The sequence below is a fragment of the Mastomys coucha genome, unplaced genomic scaffold, assembly GCF_008632895.1.
Source record: "Mastomys coucha isolate ucsf_1 unplaced genomic scaffold, UCSF_Mcou_1 pScaffold21, whole genome shotgun sequence".
NCBI lineage: Eukaryota > Metazoa > Chordata > Mammalia > Rodentia > Muridae > Mastomys > Mastomys coucha.
In genome coordinates this window covers 159,040,957-159,058,152 of record NW_022196904.1, presented here as the reverse complement: position 1 = coordinate 159,058,152, position 17,196 = coordinate 159,040,957, and the positions used below count along the sequence as shown (strand labels likewise).

General features: G+C 39.4%; 1 protein-coding gene across 13 annotated transcripts in view; it reads left to right on the top strand.

Annotated features, from left to right (window-relative positions):
* The window catches only part of Rfx3 (regulatory factor X3), a 246,388-nt gene extending 229,987 nt beyond the window's left edge, over nt 1-16,401 (top strand). For 10 of the 13 annotated variants that reach the window (XM_031390027.1, XM_031390031.1, XM_031390025.1 and 7 more), the window contains 2 exons: nt 8,458-8,500; nt 10,361-16,305. In XM_031390027.1, the coding sequence (XP_031245887.1) occupies nt 8,458-8,500; nt 10,361-10,599 (282 nt within the window). In that variant the 3' untranslated portion in view covers nt 10,600-16,305. Of the gene's footprint in view, nt 1-7,450; nt 8,411-8,457; nt 8,501-10,360 lie in introns of those variants that run through there. The other 3 variants (XM_031390020.1, XM_031390030.1, XM_031390032.1) reach the window with 3 other exon arrangements.
* The last annotated feature ends 795 nt before the right edge of the window (nt 16,402-17,196 follow it).

The following is a 17,196-nucleotide window of genomic DNA, read 5'->3' as shown; positions in this document are numbered from 1 at the left end:
AATCCACCTGCCTCTGCCTCCCAAGTGCTGGGATTAAAGGCGTGCGCCACCACCGCCCGGCCCAAATGTAGAACTCTTAACTAATTGTTTAGCACCTTGTCTGCCTGCATGCCACCATACTTCCTGCCATGATGATAATGGACTAAACTTCTGAATTGTAAGCCAACCCCAATTAAATGTTGTTTTCTTTTATAAGAGTTGCCATGGACATGGTCTCTCTTCACAGCAACAAAGCCCTAACCTTAGACAGCTGGTTATAATCAAACTCTACTCCTTCTCTCCTGTAATAAATTAAGGCTATTCTTTGCTATTAGATATTATGCATGGTCTCAGTGGGGACTAATCAGTTTAAGAGCAGGCTTTCTTTCTCTTCTGTACATAGTTTTTTATTTGCATAAAGTGTGTTCTTCCAGCCTCAACCTAACATTTACAGGACCAGGAGTATCATATGTCTAAATATTTTAGACATTTTGAACCAACTCTAAATAAAATCTGCTCCATCCATCTACTTTTAACAGATATAGCTTGATAACTAAGGATGTACGGCTTATATTTAACCTTCCATCTCTTCCAATGCCCAGGCCTGAAAATAGAGACACAGATGCAGCCGGCCTCCACCCTTACATACCTCTCTTCTGTTTCACTCTTCCCATCTTATCATGTGTGAACCCCTCAGGCTAGTGTTCAGGGTTTTTCTGCACCTTGCAAATGAGTTGGCTGCACCACCCCCATGTCTGAAGAGGGTTGCATAGGCCTGGGAAGGAACTCAGAGCCACTTGGCAGGGAATTCTGAGATTCCAGAAAACAGCAGTATGGCAGAAAGGTAGATTGTAGGAGGGAAACAATCTCCAAAGGGCAGCCTCCACCTGAGTCCTGGGGGACACCCCAGGGAAAGGCAAAGCAGAACTCACAAGTGGGTTCAGGATGGGGACTGCTCCCTGCTCCGGCTCTGGCCTGGTGACAAAGCAGCTGTGGCCTGAAGTGCTGTAAGCTCTGGTACGTGCATGCTCTCTGGAGACTGGTTTTTAGAGATTTTGAAACATTGCGAAGATACATTTGCTACTATATCCCCAGGGAAGAAAGAGCATGAACAATTAAAGTTGCATGTTAAATATGCTGCAGTGTGTGGGGATATAAAGGTGTGTTGCCACAGCACCAGGCCAGCCTCAAAGAGCAGGGCACTAGAAATGAAAGCTGCTGTTGTGAGGAGAAAAGGGACATAAATCTTTCTTTTTGTCAGTTTCAGTGACAAACTCTTAGAGAATATATAAAAAGGCACATGTATAGGAGAAGGCATCCAAGGAACCCAATAGTTTTCCAATAAACATGAGTATTTCCTGAAGAATAAAGTTTGAAATTACTGTAAGTCTACAACTCCCCTCCACCCCAGTTGTGAAACCCTGTACCAATGCTAACTGCAAAATGGTTCTCATTTGGTAGATATTTAAGAAAAATAATGCTCAGAACACCTTAAAATTCAAACTTTAAGACCTACTTCTCCTCAGTCAGAAGCATCTGAAATAGTTTCCACTACCTGACCTTAACCTTAGTTAGCAAACCAGAAGACAGTGACCATTGCCGAGCTTCACGGGACTTACAAGATCTAGAATGTCCAAAATTCCAGCCACCATAGAGTGTTAAAAGATTATGATTGGCTCCAGAAGTTCTAAATCTGCTTGTAAACTGTTTCCCTATGTCTGTGTAGAGGCTTTAAAGAGCAATATTTCTTTCCTCACTTCTCAGAGTGGAAGAAGCAGCCAATGGCCATACTCATCTGAGCCGCCCACCATGTCTACTTGCATGATCTCTACCTTCTCTGGAACACTCCGCATATGTGTGCCGTGTCCCGTGCAGGCCGGGCCTTCTCAGGGTGTTTTTTCCATCATTAAAGATACTAATCAATGTAAAGCCATTAGTTCCAGCCCCAATCCTACATAGAATGTATAGGTCAGCAACCTCAAGCCAAGGCCTAACAGGCTAGGTAGGATTCCTACAGCCTCTTCAGCTGTGGTATTCATCTTGAAATCATCCTCTAAAGATTACAGAACAAAATTTAGGCTTCTGTCCACAGTGTTGGGAAACTGAGTGTGAAGACAATCTGGTTTTGTCTCAGTTTTATGCCATTTGATAAATGCACATATTTAATTTTAATGATAACCCTGTCTAATTCATAGAGAAGAAAATCAGGCTCTTGAAGAGTGTAATTGGCCTAGGGCCACATAGCTTATAATGGCAGAATTTTAATGCAGCCAAGCTGGTCTCTAACTTGTATTTCCTTGTCCTGCTCCACTCACTGCTTTCATTTAAATTGCATAGTTAAAACATTATATTTATTTTTGCTTGAGTCTTAGTTCTGTCACCATCAAAATAAACCTAAAGACTATTCCTAGGACTATTGTGAGGGTTATGTTAGGTGAACTGAAGGTGGAGTCATACAGTAAGAGCAGGATACAGCCTTGTCCTCCAGGCTGTCTCAGGAGTCCCAAGCTACATCACCCATTGCAGCAACAAAGACCTTGGGAAGCTCACTCGTGTTAGCACCCTGCTGATGTTGTGAGGTCTCCAGGGTTAGAGGCCCAGGTGCTGGCAGTATGAGGTAGACAGGGTAGATAGAGAGGCAGACAGACATATGATAAATACTTGATCTTAGCTCCATTCCCTTCCCTTTGCATAAGTTTATAAATATTGAAATTCTATGCATTGCCCAAGATTGTATTTGATTGCCTTTTATTACGATTTAGAATTTTTAATTGACTGTGTACTTATAATCTCAAGCAATAATTTGTATGATTAGACAATCACTTTTTGGATCAACAAAGGTGACCTTGAGCACTAAAATAAACAGAAAAGATAACACATAATGCAGGCATTAATAATACTGTATTGTAACAGAAAAATAGCCCACAGTCTTTGAATGCTGAATCAAAAAATCCATAGAATTACAAAGAATCTAGCAGCATTCTTTGGTATGTAGCCGAAGTGATAATCAGAGGCAAATTAATTCAGTGATTTGAAAAACACAATCAACAAAATAGAATGGAGAAATAAGTCAATTAAAAGAAAATGCCAGTGTTGGCGAAGGGCATCAATACAATTAGGTCTAGATAGTCATAGCCAGGCTTGAATTCAAAGTTAACTAATAGGAATGATTAAAATGCTTTCTAAGTGCTTATAAAATGATAGCAGTAAGGGGAGTGTCTGTACAGACTTTATGTAAACTAAATGACATGGTACTGAATGTCTGTAATCTTAGCACACCGGAATATGGAGGCGGGAGGCAGGAAGTTCAAGGCCAACTTCAGATAAATAGTGAGTTCACAGCTAAGCTGGGCTACATGACTCCTCTCTCAAGATGAACAAAAAGGACAAATGAGCAAATAGAAAACATGTTAAGAGAAACTTATAGTTAGATGGGTGCTTTAGTGCATGCCTTTAATCCTAGAACCCATGAGGCAGAGGCAGGTGGACTCTGAGTGTGAGGCTAGCCTGGTCTAAGTAGTAAGTTCCAGGACAGCCAGGCCTACATAGAGAGAAGACCCTGTCTTAAAAACAATACTAAAATTAGACCCAAAGAGTAACTACAACCAAATGAGGGGTGGGGGGAGTGAGTTTTATAATTTGTTATAATTAATGTGCTTTTTGGTGCCTATTAGAAGAACTTAAGAATCTTGGTCAGCAGTAACTAGCAAAATACATACATGTATGTATACATCCACATGTCTTCCCACATAGGTGTATGTGAAGTTGTAGCTCCTGCCAGTACCAGTCTATACCATAAGGCCAGTATCCCCTTCGTCCTGAGTCTGTAGACTACCCCTGCAGTAGCTGACCCTTGTAGAGGAATAGGCTTCTGCAGCTGAAGTTTTAGTCACTCTATGGCATATCAGCTGCTAATGATCAGGGTCTGTAGGGAATGCCAACAAAGGTGTGATAACATTTATTGTGGATTCTGCCATATACATGGCCTGTAGTCCTTTTACATGCCAGCAACTGGGCATCTGACTGTGTCCAAGCTAACAAACCAGGCTATCCTATCCCTTTAATGTTAGAGTTGCTCTCTATGCCTTCATGGGAATGAAGAATTGAAGGGTGTTCTGGTCTTCCAGGCCATACATTTTGACATTTATAATTTTAGCTTCTACTTTGTTCTCCATACTGACTCCCAGGGTCACAGTGACAGTTTTCACCTCTGTGATCCTTATAAACTTCTTAGGCATATAAAACCTCTGCATCCTGGAAAGAACTACTTCTCAACTGCTTAGTCTCTAGGCCTCTTGGAGGCCTACTGAAGAGGTGCCCTGGCTGTGTGCAGCTTCCCACTCTCACTGCATAGCCACTGATGGTATTACTGTGAACTTACAGTCCATCAGGCTGCCACAGGTTACAGCAATTATGTATCCTCTTAGGCTTCTGGCTCTCTGAGGGGCATCCAGGATTGTGATATCTGCTTAGGGTTTATAGGAAGTAGTTTCTCAGAAAAGAAGTCTTTTTCCTCAAAATCAACAGAACAAGTCTGCATGTCATCCATACCATGCCTTGTCTGTAGCTCAGTCTGGTTCTGGCTTTACAGGATTTCCTGTTCATCTGGCTGACAGAATTTTAATTCCCATGTACTGAATGCTATAAATTTTCTCCAAAAGTGTTTTTAAATCCCATAGTTTATATATTTATTCCTTACTAAAAGGTGAAATTGCTATCTATATCCCTCTCGCTATTCCCACTCCCCAAATCTCTGTTTTTCCTTCGTAACATTAAGATGGATATGCCTGACCTAATGTAATACCACATATTTACTATGATGTTAGGCTGATCAAGTCACTGTTTTCCATAGCTGTAGAATAAAATCTGGTTTCTCTGCCTTGACACAGCCGGGCATTTGGTTTGGTTTGTGAGGCTAAAATGAAGGAATGAGTGCATATAGTAAGCACATGTTTATTTCTCACTGTGTGTGTCACACACTACACGGAGGATTGGAGTGCAGAGTCCTCTTGCCGGTATTATAGTTAGAAAACACATATTAGATGAACAATTGAAGTCAGCACTGCAGGTTCCTACAAGTGGCCATGTGAGGCACATGATGGAGCAGGTACTGGGAGCCCTGGGGAGGAGGTACTGTAGGTGGGCATCAGGGAGAGACTTCTTCAAGTGTATGGAGAAAGTGACCCATGAGGCCAGACCTTCCTGGAAGAAAGCACACAATATGCTGAACCAGCAATAAATACAGACTACACATGTCACATAAATCAGCAGTAGTTGCTCTCTGCTCCAGACCTCTCTACAACAGGAAACTTCTGGAACTAGAGCTTTCCACAAACCCAAGCTTGCTTGTGAGTCCCCTTGTTAGTTTCCATCCACATTGTGTATTGCTTCTTTCTCTTCTATAGCTTCTTTGGTGGCCTGATGCAAGTCCTTGTCATCTGCCTGCTTTCCATGCTTCTGTGTTCTTTGAGCCCCACCTCCCATGTTCTTTCTACTGCTTCTTTGATCCACTGTTGGAACCTTAAACCTGTACAGTTGACTCCCATTTTGTCTTCAACCTCATGCTTCAAATCTTTTGGGCTGCCTCATTTTCCTGCTAGCCTACCCAGCCTTCATACCAGAAGAAACGTTTTATAGCTACTTCCATGAGAATGAGTATTTTCCAGATTGATCTGACTGGTATTGTTTGGGTCAGTTTTCAAAATGTGCAAAGTGCTCATTAAATGTTTACCTAAAGAAATGAACAGATGAACTAACTCTGAATCATACCCAGATTAACCATAGGGTTGAAGTTCATATCCCCTACTATTTATCTATGCATATACATAGATAGTCCTCACATGTCAAATGCATAGGAAAAAACCTCTCCATGGGCTTTTAAAACATCTCCTCTTCTTCATTGGATTCTTTGATTCCACATGGACTGTCTTCATTTGCTCTGTGTGTAGAACTTCATTAATCCCAGAGATGTGTTAGCAATGCCTCTGTTGCTCTGTGTGTTGTTTAGCACAGGAATCATGAAAAACACTCATGTGTGAGCGAGAGTGTGTGTGTGTGTGTGTATGTGTGTATGTGTATGTGTGTGTGTGTGTATGTGTGTGTGTATGTGTGTATGTGTATGTGTGTGTGTGTATGTGTGTGTGTATGTGTGTATGTGTATGTGTGTGTGTATGTGTGTATGTGTATGTGTGTGCACGCATGCATGCATGCGCTTTATTTCCAGCATTATAAATAACCACCTACTTTCAAGTTAAACATAAACTTTCTAAGGAAAACCTTTGTTTTTGGTAACAAACAACTTTGAATTTTTTTCCATTAACAAGCGCAATATAATTTGAACCACCTTATTCCAAAAATTAAAAGTATTTCAAAATCTGGTAGTTTTGAGTGCCCTTATAACACTACAAGTCAACCACCCTGGCTTCATGTGATGTCAAAACTCAGGTACATTAAAAATATTATTTATGATTGCCATCCGGCTAAGTATATAAATTGTATAGGTCCAACCCATAAGGTGTGTTTGCAAGTATTCTAACATTGGGAAAAAAATCTCTGAAATGTGAAACCCTTTTGCTCCCAAGCATTCAGATAAGGGATGCACAGCCTGTCCTCACTGTTTTTATAAGCAGAGATGTACTTAGAGCTATAACTGCCAGTTTGTTTCAAGAAATAGATTCTAAAAATTATTAAATGAAAATCCAAATGTGCCTTCAGTCAGAGATAACATAATGATTCTCAGCTTTGAACATTCTCTGTTTATAGTCCTCAGTGTTTAACTAAGACCCAAGGTGGATAAGTAATCCCTTTGACTGTTGCTTGTTTTATATTCTGTGATTGAAAACTCATATTTGACTTACGCTGTGAATTGTATTTAAATGTACATCAGGTTCTGGCCCATGTGCTCAGGGTCTTCTTCAGAACAGCAGTTCAGTAGGTGTGACTTTGTTGCCCAGAAAGATACAACTGTACAGCAGTGGGAGGCCAGCTCCAGCCAGTGCAGGGGAAGTACTTGTCCTCGAGGCCTCTTCCCATAGAAGCACTCACCAAGGAAAGCTGTGCTTTTATTCCAGGAAAGCTGCTTCACAGTGGCCTCACCACAGAGGGGTGCCTCTCCTTAATCTCCTTCTGTAGTGCTAAGAACCATAAGGACTAAAAGAATATATTATTATAACTATCCCAACCTGTGGCAAAGATGAGTTGGATTTGAACATGGAACTCTTTATAAGCAAGTAAGAAAGTCCAAGTCCGAGTGTAGTAAATAAAAATATCAACTCATAATTGGAAGTGAGATGGCCATATGAACTTTCTGGAATGATGTATAAGCTCACTCTGAAGTGACTATCAATGAGTAGTATCCCTGAACCCTGACCTTCAAATAAATGCGTATGCTCCCAAGGTAGCCACTGTGGAACATAATGTTTGTTTAGGTGGAAAAAGAAACAATGTGTGCATGTTTGCAAAATAAGATCAGTTTTATTACTTTATAGACATACCTTGTAGATGAAAAATATACTCCTATCATGGAACTCTTTATAAGCAAACATCTGAATGTAAGTAGAATTTCTGTCTCATCCTTTTTAAATCTGTTGAGAAATCTGAATTTCTAATAACTACTTTGAAAAAAATACCGTTGACTCTTTTTCTAAAAGCAGAGGCTTTGCGTCGCACTTCGCTTCTTTTGGATTAGCTTTGTACCTCCACTAGTCAGTTTTTTATTTAGTATATCTATCTTTGTTCCCCCTGAGAGACTCAAAATGTACTTTCGTGCTGTTAAATTATCATCAAGCTATTGAAGCAAACTAGAAAGGAACACCAATGCCCATGGCTATTAATTGTTCCCCGACATTGAGAACTCTTTCTCGTTGCTGTAGCAAGTGCTTTTCCTTTTGTAAAAGTGGGGCCCTCATATCTTGATAAACAAAAGTATCAATTAATTTAGAGAAGGCTCAGCTTTTTTTTAATGTGAGCTAAAGAACATTTCATCTCTGAGCGCCCACTGTATTTGTCGCCCTCATGGTGACAAATAGACGAATAGAGAGCCCCCACCATTCTAAACCATGTTCCAGCCATGGTGAAGGCTCCAGCTGGCCTTACTGGCCGAGCATGGAGAGGGGACCTAACATATGCTGCTTAGAGGGGGCTTTTCCACATTTATTTCACCGCATCCATCATCATCCTGGTCAGTCAGTCCTGATTCTTCATTGCTGAATTGAAATTAAAGTAAAACGGAGCCTGGAAGGCAAAGAAAATTGTGATCCTTTCTCAAAGAGGTGAAGACAGCTCAATCGCAACATATTTTAAACGTCAGATTTGACACACTTGATTGGAAAATTGTATGACCTGTACAGTTAGGGATCAAAATGGTCACCGGTTCACACTTTTAAAAAGGGGTGGAATGGTGTTTTTACCACAGACTGATAGAATACTATTTTATTCTGTCAAGTAGTAACTATCATATAAATGCCTATTATTTTGCAGTTTGGTGATTTAAATGCTGTGTCTCCTGGAAATCTGGATAAAGGTAAGAACTGAAAATTCTGAAGGGCTGTTTGACTGAGCTCCTGTGAGAGGAGACAGCGTAACTGTGCGGTCTGATCCTCTGGGTGTAGTGAGCAGGTCCTGTGTGAGAGCAGCGGCTGTCTGTGGAGTCTCTCCTGGTGATGCTGTCCCTTCCCGCTGTCCTCAAGTCTTCTTCCTATGAAGTGTATTGAATGCAGATGGCTGGATTTACATGCAGTCCCAGACTTCTTTCAACTTTTTGACAGAAGCTCAATATAAATACAAATTATTGATCATGGCCAAAGTCCTGGAGAGAAATTCTAAAATTGGACCAGAGATTTTTAGTCAAGGCAAGAAAAAGACCCCTTCACCCTATAGCCGGCTAAGTTTTCAATGAAGAACTCAGAGGTAGTAGGGATGTTCATGGTAAAAAGCAGGAGCAGCAGTCGTTTGGTGGAGAAAACAGGCCAACGAAGGTCTTGGGAGTCTGGGAGTAGACACAACACTGTTTTCCCTGAGTGTGCTGCCCAAGGTTCCTAGCGTGTCCTATTCAGTGTTGGACAGGGGCAAGTATTACGTTAGAGAGCCATGTTTGTATCATCTCTCTTGGGACATCCCTCTCTGAGACATGCCTGATATCATTGTGCTAGCTTAATTTCCTTTTAGTATCTGAACAGGAAAATTAGAAAGTTAGACTCCTCCACTATGTTATTTCAAAGATACTACCTGTGGAATTGCAGTAATAACCCTTAGAAAAATAAATGGGTGATCACTCACCCTCAGCCTTCTTCATAAAGTGAGGAATCGCAAGGTTCGGTCAGTTTGAAGAGTAGCTCATTTTAGCTTTTGCGCAGCAGATTTTATAAACTCTAGTGGAATCCAAGAGTAGAATACAGATGTAGACTTGCATTGGCTGTCTTGAGAGACTGGAGAAAGGGCTTGCCTTCCAGATCGCTTTGTTGTCTGTCTGAAGGATCCCTGTCACTCAGATGGCACACCCAAGTCACACAGATCTGGAACTCTGTGTGTTCACAGTGTTTTCTCAGGGCTATTTCCACCTGCAGCAGAGTGGACAGAGGGGCCTTCCTTTCATTCTTCCCCTCCCTGCCCTGCTCACAGTGGGGTTCGTCCCCTGCCACTTCTCCCTACATGTTTTTGGTGGGGTTTCCTTTTGGAGAGTGGAGGCCAGAGCATGTCATCTACCATCACCTTTTTGATAGGACACAGCTGGTTCTGTTTACCCCTATCCCTCGGGCTTCCCCAGGCTACAAGTGAAATGTGAAGTTTTTGTGTACTTTTTCCACAAAATGAGTTATATCAAATGTAATAAAATTTAGTAGTAAAAGTAAATCTTTTATATGTTTAATTTCTAGGAAGGAATTGCAAGTATTTATAGTATTAATGCTGCCAAGAAACAAGCCTTTTGTGCCATTTTTAAATCTCATGTTACCACTTCATTATAGCTTTTTCTTAGCATATGAATTAAGAATTTATTCAATTCAGTGTTTGCTATCTGTAGAGCAATAGTTATACAATAGTTAGATCACAAGCCATACTGCGGTAGTTACTCTGTGGGATGGCACAGGCCTCATTTACAGTAACTCAGCAAGGAAAAAAAACAGTGTAAATTTTTGTGTGTGCCCTCACTCCCAAGTGACTACTTTATGATGCAACAAATTATGCCATTATTTAATACAGAAATTTTATATAAATTTTGAAACATCTGAAAGAATTGTGAATCTCTCACTATGGCACTGATGGATATAATCTCATGAGAGGCAAGCCACAAGTCCTCCCATAGGAAACGACCTGGCACGCTGAGATGGTTCTGAAGCTGCACTGATATGTTTCTCTTTTGTCTCCTGGTGATTTGTTTGTGCAGATGAAGGCAGCGAAGTAGAAAGTGAGATGGATGAAGACCTGGATGATTCTTCAGAGCCTCAGGCCAAAAGAGAGAAAACAGAGCTGAGCCAGGCCTTCCCAGTAGGCTGCATGCAGCCTGTTCTGGAGGGTGCTGTGCAGCCCAGCCTCCTGAACCCCCTGCACAGCGAGCACATCGTCACGAGTACACAGACCATCAGGCAGTGCAGTGCCACGGGCAACACCTACACTGCAGTCTAACAGCAGGAAAGCAGTTTTCCAACTTACTCTAACCCCATAGATACTGGGCTTAAGCTGAAATTTTAACAAGCCTGAAGGTTGACTGTTGTCAAAAGTCTATCTGTGCTGAACATTACCTTTTTGGAGTTGTGAAATGGAATGGGTATATGTATTTTTCCAGGTCTTTTTTTTTTTTTAACACAAATTATTTGCCTTTTAATAATAGAGTCCCCTCCCCTTAGTTTCAGGTGTCAAGAAGGATTTTTACAACACTTAATGTCATTGTTTTTGTTTTCTCATAATTAAAAAGTAATTTACATTTTGTAGCTTAAAATATTTTATTGTTGATTGTTAGTCTTGGTGTATGATTTAATGTGTAAGTTTTTTAATTAGATGCACTTCTGTGAAATATCAAAAGAAATGAATTTCTTTGATTTACACTGGAGGCATGCCCATTTGGCAGCAGATGCATCAAATTTGCTTCTGAAAGGTGCTTTTCATTGGACAGAACCATAAGACACTATTTTGATAACATTTTGGAGTATGGAGAGAATACAGAGCGTTTTTATTATAGTGGTAGAGGGTTGGGAAGGTCATCTATTTTTCTCTGAAAAAAATTGATCTGTGCATTTATCAGTTCAGGGTAAATGACAGAATTGCAAGAGATTATGCTAATATGTACATAATTTGTGTACATAATTATTAAACCATGTTAACAATGCAAGCTTCCGTTAGACATTGACTTTTAACTATTATTTGTGTACCAATTCCTCTGTTTAAAGACTACTGATTCTGTATTGGAACCACTGTACAGATGCATTCTGCTGTTAAGTGGGGCTGTTATAGTTAGATACTGCAGCTAAAAAAATGACTTGACTTTTTTTTTAAGTGTACATGCTACTTATACTGAGCTGGACATACAGGAAACCATTCCATTTGAATGACTTTCTTTTATTCCAGGTCTATTTTCTAATAGTAGTTCAATATGCTGCTATTATAAAAGAAAATGTATAGAATGCAAGGAATGTAGCGACCTGCATATTGTTATTTCCTGGTTTCTAAAATACATGGATTTAAATTTTACACAGAACCTGAAGGCAGTGTGACTGGCACACCTCACTGTTGCTGACCCCGATTCTGTAGGATTTGGATAGGTGGCTGCAAGGACCATTGCCATTGACGAACGTACATCAGGGATCATCGTACCTCGGCTATTACATGGTGCCTTAAAACAGAACTGAGCTAAGGTTTAGTAAGGTTTATTTTGTTCGTGTGAATAACTCTTCAATCCAGTTGATAAAGTGTGCCTGTCATGCTCAGATACCTGAAGTAAAGACAGGTCATATGTTCTTCAAGGGGGAATTTAGGGGAAAATTAAGCAAAACAAAGAGACAAAAACTTCAGTTTCTCTCTAAGGGACTGTGAGTGGACTTGTCTATGTTTTATCCTTGGAGCTGAATATCACTTGATTACAAATCAGATTGCTAAGGGTGTGGACTAGCAGTTTTCATCCAAACATGTTACATAAAGATCATGTGTTGTAGACCAATCTTATCTAGTTACAATTCTAGAAAGTTAACAGAATAAGCAGGTACTTATTGAAGTGCATCTTTTCAGTCTAAATGTCTGTTTGTGTGTCTGGGTGTCTCTGTGTACACACATACACACACACATACACACACACATGCACATGTGAGTACGCACGTGCAGGCACATACACACACGCATGCACACATATGGAATTGGAGTCTGCTACAGTCAGAAGGTGAGATCCTAAAGAGCACAGGCTCATCCCATTTTACTCTGCATGAAAAGCCAAGGTTCTTTTAACTCAAACTATCAAGAACAGCAACAAAAATAGGGCATATCCTTTCATTTGAGTAATTATAAAATTAAATCAGTGAAAGTCAATGAGGAGCTAAGTCAATAGAGCCAAAAATGGAAAGGAAAGCACAAAATGATACACAGATCACTACTGAGGCCTATATTAAGCTGAAGACTTCATCTTTCCAGTTGGGTTGGGTGAGGGTATAGTTGAGGAGAAGAGGCCGTGCCAATCTGGAAAGTTAAAAATACCAAATGGCTTATCAGGAAACACAGTCTATTGAAACTGTTATTGCCTGATTGTCTCAAACTTCTGAAAATCAACAGCATTTCTTAAGTGAAATTTAAATGTCTTACATATAATTTTTAATGGACTCAGAATTTGTATTGAGCAACCTACTCACACATAAGTCTTCACAGCATCCAAGCATCGCTTCATTACTGAAGATCCCAAGGCAATGAGTTTGCAAGCCCCTCCCCTCCATCATCTATCATAAGCTACAAAAGATCATGGACCTACTTCATTGTGAGTTAGAAAATGTTTACACATAAAATTCAAGTCATAAACTAGCTCTCTTCATCTTGACTCTCCCTCCTAAGGTCTTTCAGTTTCCTGTCTCTACCTGTCATCCCCAGATGACATCATGTCTGTATTGGACCAAATGTGTTTACTGGTTTCACTGTGTTTATTGGTTGACTCTTTTAAATGTATTTGTATCATTGTTTTATTTAATTTAATGTTGGAGATATTTGTATCATGAGAGGAATCAGCTAACAACGGACAGACATAGATTCATGAGAGGGAGGGGCTGAGTGGCCCTCCAGAATTCAACACTTCTTCCAGTTGTTCATGGTTTGTTCTAAATTAAGACAGAGTAGGAATTAATAAATATTGTTATGGTTGGAATTGACTCCAAAATATTCTGGACTCTTTTAGAAATATTTAGGAACATTAATCTTTTTACACCAATGTAGATAGCTCTAACCAATACATACAAAAGAATACCCATGGCTTATGATAATTTTAGTTATTTGTAGTACATTGTGCACACATCAATTTTGAATTTGAATTGTGAACTATATCAGAAAACAAAAACAGTAATTTATATGCAGGCAAAATTTATAACAACCACATTTGTTTAGTCATTTAACATTTTGTTTCTGTTTTTCCATTTATTGAAACTGGCATTTCTAAATAATATCAGCCACTAACAGTCTCATAGTAGACATATTGACATAACACACTTTTTAAGGACTTGTTGGTATTTCTTCGCATTATAATAATGCTAGTCTTGAAATACATGTATGTGAACCAAGCGCTACACTTCTAATGCAGAAAAGGGAAGGGAGGTGTATGAGCTAGCTATTGGTACACTTCGGAAGAGATTCTCATGTAATACACTTGAGTATCATAGGTATAGTTTCATATTGGCAAATACTTTGAGAATTATAGCCAAAAGATCTACGCTTCCAAAACCAGTGAACAATGGACAAGTGGGTGAAACTTCTCCTGGGAACACAGGGCCCAGTTTTCTATTTCCCCTTTGGATACCAAGTTACTAAGAACTTCAGGACTTGCGTCCAAATCTTGACTGTATGACTCTTACTGCCTTTTCTGAAATCTGCGTTCCTTTTTGTGACTTTTTTCCTTGTACTGTATAGCACGGTTCATGCACCTCTCTTTAGATGGTGTACTTTAAAAACAGAAGTAAAATACACAAATGGTTTTCTCGCTGCGTACCTAAAGTTAGTAGTGTGAGACATTAACTGCCTTTGATTTGTAGATGAGTGAGAATGAGCACATTCTTGCAGAATGCTGTAGACGTCAATCAGGAGTGAGCACAGCTTCCATGCTGTGACCCTGGGCCTTTTTACATAGACACACTCTCTACACGTGCTAAATGCATTTTCAGTTTTTGAAGGATTACTATCACATTATTATTATCATTATTATTATTTGAAATGTCTACGATAATACTGTGCTTGAAACATCTGTGTAAAAGAAAACACGTGTGTCACTGTGATGGTCCTCGTTGCATGGACATAGTAGAAAGTCAAAAGCTTGACGTGTTATGCTTGCACATGAGTTAAGGCAGTGGTTATAAACAACAGATTGACTTCGTCATAACCTCCCCTCCTCAAGTTCTTTTGAGTAAATCACAACCACCCAGAAACTAAAATCAGAACGTGTCTGATCTCTGTGGATCACAGCAGAGTTTGGGGGAGGAGGGTTGTCAATGCAGTGTTGTTCAACATTGGGCTGTGACTGGATCAGAGCAGCAACCTCCATGTACATGGTAGAACAAACTCATTAACAGAACCCTAGTATTTCTGTGAGTCTGGTGATTTTAAAAGACTGGGATTGAAGCATTAATTCAGTGCTTAATTCTAGTATTAGAAAAGCCCTTTGCTGTAATGCCTTGTATTAACCCTTTGAGCATTGTAAGATATACAATGGGGGATGAAAGCCTTTCAGATCATTTATTTAGACTTAAAAAAAGTAAAAGAGCCTCTATATCCAAATGTCTCATTACACTGTTTTTTAAGGGGGGGGTCAGAAAAGAAAGTGTCTCCATGCTGGACACTTGCATTTTATATACAACTCTTAATTTTCCTTCAAGAGGGCTGGGTATATTTATTCCCAAATATTCACTGCCATCTAAGTAAGTGTACTGTTTACAGAAGATAAAATCAACTTTTCTAGCACCACATGACTCTCTAGAAAAGGAGGACGCATGCATGGGCCTATGTTGGCCTATGTTGTAACTGATTTCTGCACACTGGAGGTACCTGTTTACCTTTAAAAGGTATGATAAAATTAAAGGGTTATGTTTTGTCTTTTTTCCCCAAAACAAAATCTCTCATTTATTTAGCTTTAGAAAGTACAACTGAAGCCTTAGGAAGGAGTGAGCTCCGTGAAACACAGCTGAACCCCGAGGTGCTTAGGCTCTTTGGAGTTGCATCTGTCATGAAATACTGTTTGGAAATCATGCAGGGCATAATTTTGTCTATGCTCCAAAACATTAAGACTTTGTCATAAGACAGAGAGAGGCAGGCTGGTGAGCAAGGCACTCCCTTGCTCTAAGCTCCTCTGCCAGGAGATGCTGTGAGTGCTGCTTCAGCTATCTCTGGGTGTCGTTCTGCTTACAACATTTGCTGATTTCGTTGAGGGAATTTCTGGACAGTTGATCTGGTCCTCCCCTATGTGACAGAACACGGAGCAGAGTTGTGCTCAGATATGTCCATGCTGCCCTCACTGAGCACAGACAGGAGAGTGACCTGCTCCGACGTCTGCCAACATCCATAGCATAGTGCAAGTGTCCGTACGTTGCTTTTTAGGCAGTTGAGGAAGTCAGACCATGCAAATTAATCATGTGCTAACATGCAATACTCAAAGGGTTTTACTTTAGCTCTCTTCTTTTGACTCTTCATGATGATTTACTGTAAATGCTTCTCAGTTTGCATGCCTTGCCCATTGCTGCTAGTGATTTTATGTGCCAGTAGACCTGAGTTTAGTTTACCAATTTTACTTAAATAGTAAAAGCCACTTACAAAGTGACTGCCTAGGGTTGATTCTCCTTTTGTTTAAAGGGATTAGTGATATGCCGTTTTGAAAGATGTCTGGTCTCTTTTATTTGGTTCTGATATTTGAATCTTTTCCCGATCTTTCCTTTGTTCTTTTTATTTTTTTCTTCTTTCTTTCCTTCTTTTTTGCTTTCTTTTTAAATAAAGTATGATGTTGGGATTGGAAGCCCTGAGTAATGAAATATTTGGTAAGAATTGTTTAATATAGCTCAATAATCATGGCAACAAACCTCTGCGAGAAGGTTGATTCTGGGGAGGAAAGCAAAAATGTAACTCTGGTTGACTTTTGATGACCAAGTAAATTTTCCTTGAATAAATTAACATTTCTGAAAAAATGATTGCCTTGTTTTAGCCTACATACACAATTTTATATGACCCAATGAAGAAGATATTAAATTGTATTCGTTTGAAAAGCATCTTTTGTACCAAAGCAAATTCTTTTCTCTGCTCATCTCCATCATTGATTTGGACCTATGGTGGCGACCAATGAGTTGGTTCCAGAAACTTAAGTGAGTGCCTTGAAAATGCTTGGGAACTGTGCCTGAGGTGGTGAACTCTTAATTAGGTTAATTGTAGCGCTTACCAATCAGTAACTACACTATCACTCAGGGCTTTCGTACCTTCTAGGTAAAACTCCTTTCATTGTGTTTTCTTTTTTTTTTTTTAATACTGTATTTTTTTTTTAAGTGCCATCATTTAAAATTCACTTAGTAAGTGGCAGAGTACATTGTTCAGTCCCACAAGCACACAAACAGAGTAACACTAGGAGATATTTGAGCATTTATTTTACAATCGACTGAATATATAATGTAAATGAGGTAAGCAACTTTTGTAGAGATTGTATGTGTGAGATAATGTAATGTTCTTTTCCAGTTTTTGGACTACAGTTGAATAAACTTTTTAATTATTTAAAAACATCTTTGCCGAATAACATGTGATGGTTTTTTTGTATAATGTATTTGATTTTGTAAATACGTATTTCCTGATGTGATTTTTGTGAGAAACGCTAAATCTTTTAGTATACAATGTCCTCTGAAGATTGGCAGGAGCTAAATACTAGTTTGTGGGCAATTTGTATTGTGTACTGTACAATAACTGGGGAACTTTTATAATTATAAAAATATATATTAACTTTTAGTGTGTTGTTTAAACAAATGACTGGAACATACTAAAGATATTAGTAGGATTTTTTCTGAATATTTCAGACTT